Source organism: Cyprinodon variegatus, unplaced genomic scaffold (assembly GCF_000732505.1).
Source record: "Cyprinodon variegatus isolate N-32 unplaced genomic scaffold, C_variegatus-1.0 Scaffold225, whole genome shotgun sequence".
NCBI classification, from domain to species: domain Eukaryota; kingdom Metazoa; phylum Chordata; class Actinopteri; order Cyprinodontiformes; family Cyprinodontidae; genus Cyprinodon; species Cyprinodon variegatus.
Genome location: NW_015150678.1, coordinates 285,203 through 297,236, shown reverse-complemented (window position 1 = coordinate 297,236; position 12,034 = coordinate 285,203). Strand labels below are relative to the sequence as shown.

Sequence of the window (12,034 nt, the reverse complement as noted above, 5' to 3'; positions counted from 1 at the left end):
TTTACTGTATAATCTGGTTAAATTGTAAAATCCTTTGAGATGACATGTGTTGGGAATTAAGCGCTATATAAATAAACTGAATTAAATTGAACAGCGGCACCCCCTAGTGCAGTATGGTAACATTACACCACAACAAAATTCCCTGGATGTTATGAGTTAATCAGATTTTAAATTTTAATCTAAATTAAAAATCCTAAACTGATTATTTGTTAATATCCGTACGTCTGACCATTCCCTGCTGTTCATTCTTGCATTCTGTCATTTTGACAACCAAAACAATGATGTTCCACTTCCTGGTATACCTTTTTCTTTTTTTTTTAAATAAAAATCCTATTAAAGCTGCCAAGAAATGAAACCTGCACTAATTTCCTAGAAAATAACCAACCAGAGTGGAACATACCTTCTCCAGGAAGAGGTGCTTGTACGTCTCCATGCCCATGGCGTGCTGGTCCTTGCTGCGGACCTGATTCAGGAACCAGTGCAGCGCGTCGTCATAGCATTCAGCATCTTCTACCAGACAGTGCCACAGGATGTCCACCTGTTCCAGACTTAGTCCTGAGGAACAGACACATTCGTACACTTCCATCTATATCAGCAGTACAGGAAGTCTATGTATAAAAGCAGGCAGTAGGGCCGAGGAGTCGGAACGGGATTGGAGGGTTTCTACTCAGTCAGTGATTAAATACTCTAATGTTTCTCCATACAGTAGGACAGGACCTATAAATCGTTCTTCATGTCATATTAATCAGTGAAACTACCTCAAAAGGAAAATTATTTATAATCTATTATAAAACCAAACTGTTAAAGCCTAAAAATATTATTTCTTTTTTAAATCCGACATGTTTATTGTTTATGAAAGGAAAACAGCAACAAAGACTTCAACGGGAAAAGAAAATCCCTAAACAAACATCTGTCTTAATGAAAGCAGTTTTAGTTGTAGTCGGTGGAAACAAGGGGCCAGAGGTTTGTTTATATAAAATATTCATGCTGAAGTTTCAGCAGACTGAAGAGGAAAAACAATGTTTCCTTTAAGCCATAAATGCTAAATCAGCTTCTCTCCCACACAAAAGTACCCAGACAGCAGGAGCATTGTTCTCAGCTGAGCAGCCACGGCGACATAAGGAGTATTGTGCTATTGTTTGATTCAGGAAACCAGAAGCACACTAGGAGCCCATTTTAACCTACTGTGAAATCTGATTTTCATTGAGACCCGCTGGTGTTACTAAAGCAAAACAAAAACCGCTGGAGAAACATTCAGTTCATTTCCTCAAATTTTTTACTTTTCTATTTAATTGTTTATTTTCTAAAGGAAGGAGAGAGAGTCCTGTTTACAGACAAGTTCAGATCCGTGGAAAGACATTAAAACAGAAATCCACAGATGCTCTTCCTCCAGTCTGACCGAAATCCTTCTTTAAAAAAAAAAAACACCTCTGAAAGAAATGTTTAAGATGCTGTTGGAGACGGACACCAATATAGTAAATGCCGCAAAGATGTATGGGCTTAACATATATGTATGTTAAACTCTTGCATTTTTATTTATGTAAACCACTGATTGTTTTACTACAAATTCACGAAAACCCAATGAGAAGAAAGAGGTTTTTGGAGAGAAAACAGGAAAAGTTTAATGAGTAACTGAACTTATGGAAGAAAGGATTGGTGTTGCCCGGACACCGATACTGCACTAATATGGTGGTATCGGTATTGACAAGTAACAACAAATAGGGCACCGATACCATTTTGAGAGCCAAAAGTTTATTCAACTATTGTCACCCATTCCAGGTAGGCAATAAAAAAAAAATTCTACTGGATTCAGTTTGTATTAATCTTTTTCCTGCTTCACAAAGGTAGGCAGCAGCTTGACAAAGCCATGATGGCAATTATTTTACATCCCAGTAGTTTGCAGTTCCTCATATAGACACTAGGGGTGGAACAGTTCACAAAATCCACGGTTCGGTTCACAGTTTCGTGGTCACGGTTTTTGATTCGGCATATGTTTATTGTTACACAGAAAAATAAAAAGAATTATAAAAATTATAAGAATTAATGAAAAAATAAAAATGAATGAAATGAAAGAAATCCAAAAAAATGTATGAATTGTAATTATTTTTAATGATCCGCGGAAACCCTGGATCATTTCCGCATGTTTTGCTGCTTTGAATTTAATCATCTGGCGCATGCCCTCTACCATCTCCAAGGAACGCAGAGCGGAGCGGACGGGAGCCACAGTGGAGGCTGTAGGCTTTGCTTTGAGCAGGCGGTCTGGAGCGCAGCGGGGCTGAGCGCTGACGGAGTATGAGGGATTTCGGGTTTAGCCTGACATGTTGGTCGTGTTGCTGTTAGCATAAACAAAACGTGTTGCACAATGCTTGCACACTGTTGCACTTTTATCCACAGCTTTCTTTCCGCCGCCATCGTAGGTCACTCTAAATGCAAAGTGGTCCCATACAGCAGACCTATAAAGTGCTGCTGGCGCGTCTTCCAACTCCTGTTCTTTCCCACTCGCCATACCCACACAATTCTCCACAACAACTGACTTTTTTCTGCTACACCCGGCTACGCTGCTTCGCTTCTTCTTCTTCTTGTTTACTACTGGTGGTTGGCTTTGGTCGCAGGACCGCCACCTTCTGCTCTGGAGTGTAAACGCTTCGCCTATGAGAAAAAGGAGCAGCGCATGAACCGAACGCAACACACGCGAACTGAGACAGTCGAACCGAACGGTTCGGGCGGTTTTCATAAACCGTTCCATCTCTAATAGACACACACACCAATTTCAAACAGATGGTATGGGTATCGGCCAATACTGCACAGCCAGGTATCGGGGCCAAAAAATGGCATCGCCGCAACACTAGCAAGGACATCTCTGTTCGATACACCTAAAACAGAACATCGAGATGCATTCAACACGATCAATGCTTTTAAGCATCAACATTTTATTGGTCATAAAATGGATGCTTGGCCTCTAACCTGTAAACAACTACGGTAAAGTAAACACTTACTGAAGTGGTCTGGAGATCCCAGTGTTGAAAAGACGCAGGAGAGAAACTGCAGGCGGACCTGGACCTCTGCACTGTGGCTGTACCTGTCAGAGCAAACAAAGCAGGAAGACAGACTTTTTGTTACCATCAGGGGTTTTAATTTAACAACCAACATGATGAACTTGAAGAGTTTTAACACCCGTTGCTCTATACCTGATGTAACACTTAGAGATACACCCATTTGTTTTTCTGCCTGAACTCTTGGTAGGTTATAGAAAGTAGTTTATCTTTAAATAGCTTCAAACTTTCTGCTTCATCCTTTTTTTATTAACAATAGCTGAGCCTAAGCTCCTTATTTATTTATTTCAACTTTTTTATTATCATTACACTGTCAAGTACAGAGCAGCGAAATTAACTCTGCATTTAACTCATCCGCTTGGGGAGCGGTGGGCTGCCATTGTGCAGCGCCCCAGGAGCAGTGTGGCCTGGTTTATGCTCAGAAACCAGGTCGTATGGTGTGTGTGTCGCAGATAACGCCGATATCCCCCACCTCGGACACTATCGGTCTGTTGCTTTGCACGCGAAGCAAAACACGCGGCGCCACGGTCAGTCTTTGGGTAACACTCACGGTTGAACTGTGTGTCGTCCAGGGCTGGATGAGGGGTTATAGACGGCGAACAAGCTCGTCAAACCGACACACGGACGCCCACAATCCTAGCTAGTTCGTCATTGTCCCTCTTGTATTGTGCCGTGGAATAACATAGCGCAGACCAGGCTTCAAAATTGAGCATAAATTAAAAATATCTGCATCATAAGTGTGACAAGCTACTGCGGGAGTATACCCAGGGGTTTAGAGTAGCAGTCTGTGGGATTGGGGCTTGAACTCAGTTTTAGGTATGGATAGCGATCCATTGATTATTTCTTGCTTATTTAAAACCCAGAATAGATAATTTCACGTACATATTAAAGGGAGCGTTCTCTGACACCCTCTGACCAAAATACCTTGTTACTGGTCTGTGGCGAAGCAGTTAATAAATACATTAAAAATCAAAACTTGCTGGCAAAATATATTTGATTTTATATTCTGCTAGTTTTGGTCTTGAAAACCCTTTTTTTCCCCACAATGAGGCGTTTGACGCATTTTAATGCGCTCAAAACGCGTTTTGGAGTGAAAGCAGAATTACACCAGGTGGACTGATTGGGAACCAGTCCGCTTCTCTGACAGGTTGGTTTCTGGTTCAGCTAAAAACTGTCTCATTTTAAGCATTGACCTCTTTTTGTAAAGGAAATGTTCTTTAATGTGTATGAAATCAAAATTAGACTCATTAAATGCCTAAATCCTCAGTTTGGGTCGAAACGAGCAGCCAGGAAGAGACCAATCAGAGTCCAGGTTAGTTGTGGGCGTGTCGGACTCACAGAGCGAACTTGTGCCGTTGCTCTCGGACTTCTTGGATGTAGTGTTGCAGGTTGTCGAAGAACAGCTTCATCATGTGCAGCTCCTTCTCAGCCCACCTAACGGAACAAACAACCCATCAGCGCCCCCTTCAGGTGGGGAGGTTTAACTTTTATACATCCAGCATTTTCATACTTCAAAAAATATGATGGGATTAGTCAGCTTTACGTTTCAGGAAAATCTTTTGTGCTTTTATCTTTACAATTATTTATTATTATTAATTATAATTAATTCATCTTATTAATTAATCTTTTTATTGCTTGACTTTAAGAAGGAAAAAAAAAAGTTAAAAAATAATGAGACGCTAACAAGAATCAGATGGATCAACATTGGTGAAACAATTTAAAACAAACAAGCGAAACAGAAAGGTCATTATGCTGCTGTGTTGCCATGGTGACCTGGGTGGAGACTGCTGCTTACATAGTGATCCAGTGGGTGTCGTAGCTGGAGCCAAACTGCTGGAAAGTGCCAAAAAGTTTAGGTAGTAATCGCAATGAAACAACGACGGACCTGAGAGGAAAGAAGTGAAGAAGATCAGTCAATAATTCCAGGGAGTAACCACCAGAGGGTCACCATCTTTAAGAGTTGTGAATTTCACATGTACACCAGGCTCTCACCGATGATGGGCCAAGTTGTCGAGGCAACCCTCGATGAATCGCATTCGGATCTGTCTGTCGGTAAACCAGCAGACGAGGGAACAGAGCAGCTTCTCTGCTTCGTTGATCAAACCCTCAGAGAGATGGATCTAAGGACACGAGACAAACAGGTTGAACAAATAATCCGTTACATCAAAGCTACGCTTTAAAGCTTTATAAATAACGCTTCATGGATAAACCAAATAAGGATTTTTCAATTACTTTAATGGCTTAATTCTCAGTAAGTGGAAAAATAAATATGAACCCTCCTCCAGTCTAGTGAGGAAATGCAGAGATCAAAATACAGAGAAAGTTTTAATGTTTTTTTTTTGTTTTTTTTTTATCAGAGGAGTGAATAAATGTTAATGACTTGACAGAAGGGTTACGTACGGCGTCTTCATCCTGCACCAAGTCCCACAGCAGAGTGTTCCCCTTCTTGCAAACATTATCAAGGTTGATGTCAGTCACAGCGTGGCTGGAGTACTGATGTTTATGAACAGACGGACCTGCAGAAACACAAAGACGACGCTTTTAGCTCTGGTAACCCGCTTCACTGCTGGATACTTCAAAGAAATGAGCATCAGAGCCGACTCACCTTGCACCAGGTGTTCATGATAGATGGAGGCCAGGTTGGGGAGGTGCTGCTGGAGGTGGGAGCTTAGCTCGGCGTGGGAGTTGATCTGGACCAGCTCCTCCTCGCAGCCAGATTCCTCGCCGTCAAAGTCCGCCATGTTCTTCTCGGACTTGGCGCTGACCTGGGAGCTGCTGCAGCTGACGTCGTCGGCGCTGAGCATGTCCTCCACCATGGGACTAATGGAGGAGAGGAAGGTCAGTTAAAATCATGATGTTTATGAGGAATGAACGGGGAAGCGGCAGGTTTGGTTATTTCTTACCCCTCATGGTGGTGGTGATGATGATGATGATGGTGATGATGATGGTGGTGGTGGTGCTGTGGGCCGATGAATCGGCGGCAGTTGAACAGCTCGCTGCTCATGGCCTCTCCCAGGAAGTCCCCTGGTCTGGGCAGGCAGGCGGGCTCCTGAGGGCCTTGGATGGTCTGAGAGGAGCCGCCGTCCTCCGCCTGCTGCTGCGGCTCCACCGCCTCCGCCCGAGCAGATGAGGATGAAGAGCAAGCGTCCAGCATTCTCATCCGGCCCTCTAAAGAAGTCGACGCCGCCGTTACCATGGCGGCAGATTTCTCTAGGCTAAACTGGAGGACCTTGGTTTTGGCTCCTCCCCCTGATCCGAGGGATCCCCCGCCGTGACTCGACCCCTCGCCCAGCGCCTCCCCCGCCTTCCTCTTCCTCGTCTCGGTGTGCTCCCGCCCCTCCTTCTGCTGGCCGTCCTCGACGGTGGATCCGTTTCCTTCGTCGTCGTCTTCTTCCTCGTCATTATCTTCATCCTCGTCATCCTCCTCCTCTTCCTCCTCCTCGTCTTCCTCTTCCTCCTTCAAGGCCTCGCTGTCGGCCAAGTCATCAGAGTGCAGCTCGCTGCCGGGGCTGCCGGCTGATTGGCTGGCCCGGCTGGAGGCCGCCTCGTTGCTGGAGGCCTCGCTGTGGCCGCTGCTGCTGCCCGGGCCGCTGCTGCCCTCCTCCACGCTGTTGGCCGTCTCATCGGAGCTTCCCTGCATCGACTCCTGAAGAAACACAGGCCTCCCAGTCAGTACTGGGAGCGACTCCCAGGGAACTGGGCTGGAGCCAATAAGCCGATAAGCTCACCTCTGTATCCGAAAGCCTCTGCTGGTTCCTCTTGTTGCCGGTCACCATCATCTGATCGTCCATCTCCATGTCGCTGCCTCCGCTGTGCTGAGTGTCACTGTTATCGCTGCTGTCTGGACTGGCGGCCGGAGAACCTGGCGGCGAAGAAGACGGACTCGATCAAGCTTTAACATGTCAGCCAGAAACATCTTGGTCTTGATCAGACCCACAGACGGAGAACAAAAAACCCACAGTGAATTTGCTCATGTTATACCCAATAAAGTGAAAACAACGTGCCACTAAAGTGAATCGTTGGATGACCTCGACTGAATAATAATCCCCTGTAGACGGATTCTTACTCCTCAGCTGGGAATCTCTGCAGCTCCTCCAGAGGAACCAAAGGCCTCTCAGCTGCCTGTGTAGGTACCAGATCTGCCAGTGCCAGTGAAGTTAAGCTACATGATTGACTGAATGTTGCTACATGATGTAAAGCATTGTGGTTGCCCAGACAACGATAATAACATCACGGAGCGTCCGCGTGCCGAGTCGGGAGCATCTGTAGCGTTAGCGTGTCCAATTACCGATGAAGTTTTTCTGATCGATTACAAAACGTTAAAAAAAAAACCCTGTTTACTGTTAACAAAGTAACTGTTAGACCGTGATATAAAGGGGGAGAGCTGGGTAGCGCTGTGCTCAGTAGCTAACAGGTTAGCTTCATTTAGCTCTGTCAGTTAGCCATATTAAGCTACACTACTTTTAAATTTGTGTCAACAACAACCGCTAGTTTTCTACAAGTAGAATAACCATTTTATTTGTCTAAAATCTCTATGAAAATTAATTTTTAAAATTTCACATTTGTCCTCCTCTGCCCTCAGATCTTAATAAAAAGAATAAAAATAAGCTGAGAGTTTTTTTGTCGCCTTGTTAAATGGCAGAGATCAGTCTTAGAAGGCAGTACTTTCCTTCTACTTTCAGCGACTTTAGATCCCAAATGAAAAGTAAAATAATAGTAAATAGAGATCATAATATGTTGAGACTCTAAAAGAGATTTGATCCTTAAGAAACAGGTGCAATAAAGTTTGTCCAAATGGAGTTGCCATATGATTATGTCATAAGAAAGGACATTGCTTTGAACAATAAAGGGAAAAAAATTCACTCCATTATTTTATAACCCAACCCAACGCAGCTTTTCTCCACAACATGTCTGCTGCTTTCCTTCGTCTCCAAGCGCTTCGTTCAGTAAAATTTTTTTTTTTAACTACAAATTTGCTGTAGAGATTCACACACGGTCAAACCAATTTACTAATTAGGTTAGTCTTGATCCTAAAGGGCAGCAGAGGATTTTATATTATGGTATAAGAGTAAACTTAAGAACATTTTGTATAGGGATGGGAATCGAAAACCGGCTCCTGTTCAGAACCGGTTCCGTATTTTCCGATTCCATGGCATCGTTTGGCAGCTCGCTGAACGATTCTTTTTTCGATTCCCGCAGCACCAGAGCCTAGAGCGCCGGCTCTGGGGAGCACGACTTACGTCACGTTTTTTACGTAAGTTACGCAAGTTGGAAGAACTATTCGAGGAGGAAGACAACGAGCTGCGGTCACTTTGTGAATCAAAGCCCCGTCTTTCCTTAGCCCAGAGGGTAGATCAGGAAATCCAGCTCTATAAAAGCTTGCCCTCCATCCCCTGCAGGGATAGCGCCACACTGTGGTGGTGGAACAAGCAAGATACGCTGCCCTTGCTATCTGGACTGGCTGAAAACTACCTCTGTGTGCAGGCTTCCTCCACCCCATCTGAGAGGGTGTTCTCCACGGCTGGAGACACCATAAGCCCTGAAAGGTCCCATATCCTTCCAGAAAAAGCAGATATGCTCATCTTTCTGCAAAAGAACTGTTAATTTTCCCTACTACTGTTTTATAATTAGTATTTTTTGTTATTTAAAATATATTATTATTCCATCATTTGTTATTAGACATTGTTGGTTATTAAGTTTGTTCTTGTATTCATTTTTCATTTAAACACAGATGTTACTCCAGTTTCATATTTCCTGTGGACATCTTGATCTTGTTGAGTTTGTAAGATTGTGCAATAGTTAAGTAAACAAAGTTGATTCTGATAATCAAACTGTTTGTTCTCCTTTTTACCCCAAATTGGAATCGAAAAAAGAATCGATAAAGAATCGAATCGTTTCATAGAATCGAAAAGGGAATCGGAATCGTGAAAATCTTTTCAATTCCCAACCCTAATTTTGTATCCATTTACCTACCACATGAAACCCCATTAAAATAAAAATTAATGTTTAGGGTAATAGGAGAGTCACTGTTTGAAAAGGCGACGTATTTGGGCAAAGACATGGCTGAGCAAACGTGGCTACTACGGTCAATTCTACAGAAAGAACTCCATTTCACTCGTTTGCGCACTGAGCGATTTGCATGACTTTAGTATTGGCATGAAAAGTGCAAAAAAAATCGTACAGTGTAAGCCCGGCTTTATATGGAGAAGAATTCAGACAGACCTTTCTTGTTCCCCATGGGGATGTTGGTGTTTAGCAGTGAAGCAAAGGAGCTCTGTTTGGAGAGCTGAGCCTTGGCTGCAAGAGCGTTGTTCCACAGCGCCTTGATCAACATGGAGGCCAGGTATAAAGTCTGGGGAGAGACATGAAAACATCAGGAATCCACTTGAAGGAGAAAAGACACCACAGCTGTTTGGTGTTAGGACTTTATCTCTCAGGTTAGTTCTTGAGGAGTACCTGCTCAGTGTGGGCGCTCGGATGCAGGCCTGAGACCAAGTTCAGGACATGACGGAGAGGCACTGGGTCCAGGTTTTTTATCAGTGACGGGAAAAGGTCGTGGATGTAGCGGCTGCAGTGTTTCAGCTGGAAGCAAAGGAAAATATAAAATGAAAAGCGTTGGCAGAGGCCTGATTCTGCACTCTCTGTCAGAGAGAAACCAATCTACATACAAATGCCCCAATCCCAACAGAAGTGCTCTGCTCTGACTCTAGCAGCAGTAATGAGTGAGAACCTGCAGGCAGTCCTCAGATTAGTCACTAATCATTAGTGGATGGAATGAAGCAGTGCTAATGCTACTGTTAGGTTCAAAAATGTAGGTTTGTAAAAGAAGGACTGAATACACAGTAAGGGATTTTCAAACACAGCTTCCTGCAGGAGGGGAAAGAGCCGGACCTCCTCTGCAGAGCGCTTTTATTAACAGAACATAACACATGGTTACAAACAGAGTATTGTTCTGACAGGACAGTTGATCAGGTCATAAGACAGGATGCTCAACTGACTGAATCATGAGACAGAGTGAAGCATCTCATTTCTACAATGTTTCATATGAACACACATTAATTTTATAATCATCATTGAATAAACCTAACAGCTACGTTCAGACCGCAAGCGGCAGAAGCAGCTAGTTTACATGGAAAGTCAATGGTTGACGCGCATTTTGGCGCAGCAAAAGGTCCCGCAGCTCGTTTGGAGCAGGAGCAGCGCCTCACAAGCTTCTGAGCATCTGAAGCGCACAACATGCTTCAGAAGCAGCAGCTGCTGGAGTTAGAAAATTAAACTTTCGCTGCTTGACGCGCTACATTAACTAATCAGAGAAGCTGATCCGGGAGCTGGCAGGAAGACAGACCGTACAGGGAAAAAAGTATTCAACCATTCACCCTAGTTAAATCAACGCAGACCGATGGTTTTCACTCAGTCTGCATTTTATTCTCATATCTTTGCAAAGAGAGAACAGTTCATCATACAGGCCTTATAGCACAGTATTCAGCCCCCGTTCTGCACCACCGTTTATTTCCCCTTACTTACAACGATGGAAAGTAGTGAGAGTCAAAACAAATTATAGACACTTTGGTTAACAGTAACATGTTATGAATAAAACCTTGAGGAAGAATCTGGCTTATGGGAAGAAGCTATGTCTGGTCTATAAACACCATCCTGCAGAGAATTGTGTGGCTTTCCAGGTGTAACAGACCGAGTGAAAACTTTATAGTGAGTAAATAGGATAAATTAATATAACAAATAAGAGAAATTTAAATTTCACTCCTCTGAAACAGTTTATTTGTGCTTAAATTAACTTAAAATGTTGAAACCTGCCAGCGAAAAATTATTCTATTGTTCTGGTGTCTGCATTATGGATTATGTAGGTGAAAAATGCTAACATCTACTTCTGGCCGCCTTAAACAGTAGCGGAAAACTGTGAAGGGGCAACCGGGCCAGAGGCTGCCATTGAACGGGATTCCTAGTGAAAGCGCTCCACTGTTGTAGGGGGGGTCAGAGCGGCGCTGACAGCGAGGTAATATTTGAAAGCAGGATGCTAATCTGGATGAACTGACTGCACAGATAACGTTTTTAGGTCTTAAAAACATAATAAAACTACTTTTCACCCCCTTATAACAGCAACTATAGCCGCCATTGTTACAGGCAAAGAAAGGATAGAGTGGCTCCGCCTAACCAGTATCAGACCCAGCAGCAAAAATTCTTCCGTCGCGCATCAGAACTTAACTTGTACAAGCATAAAAAAATGAAGCAGCCAATGCGTTTTTGCCGCTTCTGCTACGTGCGGTCTGAACTTAGCGTAATGGGAACCTCTGTTTGGACCTACCTGAGCTGCAGCCCATATACAGTCTATATGCTGCGTGCTGAGACGGCCCTCTGCAGCCAGGAAGTTCAGGATGACCTGGCACTGTTTAATGATCTGGAAAACAAACAGAGACATGTGGGGGGGGAATGCAAACTATGCCGCCTCTTAGAGTCTGCTGGGTTATTCAGCTCAAGTTAGCAGAAGAGCAGAACTTTGCATGAGAGTAAAAAGGTTCAACATTAACCCCTTTATAGGGCACTCAGTGAAATACTTTGGAAATCAAAAATTCAGGCCAATAGTGTTATTTGAATCCAGGACAAGACCGTATTACCTTTGTAACATTCAAAAATGAATGTCAATGGAATAAAAAGAAAAGTTAACTTGCCCAAAAATATATAGAAAAAATAACAAAAGTGCTTCTGTAAGAAATTCATGAAAAACACACTAAGAGAGAAAGAACCACGTTGTAAGGTTATGTTTTTGGTACAACGTAACTTTAGAGGTATTAATGCCGATACTGGCACCTACATTTTTTAGTTTATTAATTTAATTATTAACTAGGCTTATTAACATTTTAACTTTTCAATTAGCTTTTAACCGTTTTTTTCTTGACTTGTTAACTTTTTTCAGCTTATTTTCCAGTTGGTAATATATCATTCAAGGTAGGGATGCACGATATTGG

General features: G+C 43.2%; 1 protein-coding gene across 3 annotated transcripts in view; it reads right to left on the bottom strand.

Moving 5' to 3' along the window:
• usp34 (ubiquitin specific peptidase 34) overlaps positions 1-12,034 on the bottom strand; it is a 91,825-nt gene that overhangs the window by 51,706 nt on the left and 28,085 nt on the right. For all 3 annotated transcript variants that reach the window (XM_015380951.1, XM_015380952.1, XM_015380954.1), the window contains exons 10-21: positions 11,374-11,466; positions 9,510-9,635; positions 9,276-9,405; positions 6,782-6,915; positions 5,957-6,699; positions 5,659-5,873; positions 5,454-5,569; positions 5,046-5,173; positions 4,849-4,938; positions 4,392-4,487; positions 2,997-3,079; positions 401-555 (exon numbers count right to left, since the gene is read on the bottom strand). In XM_015380951.1, coding sequence (XP_015236437.1) covers positions 401-555; positions 2,997-3,079; positions 4,392-4,487; positions 4,849-4,938; positions 5,046-5,173; positions 5,454-5,569; positions 5,659-5,873; positions 5,957-6,699; positions 6,782-6,915; positions 9,276-9,405; positions 9,510-9,635; positions 11,374-11,466 — 2,109 coding nt within the window. The remainder of the gene's footprint in view (positions 1-400; positions 556-2,996; positions 3,080-4,391; positions 4,488-4,848; positions 4,939-5,045; positions 5,174-5,453; positions 5,570-5,658; positions 5,874-5,956; positions 6,700-6,781; positions 6,916-9,275; positions 9,406-9,509; positions 9,636-11,373; positions 11,467-12,034) is intronic.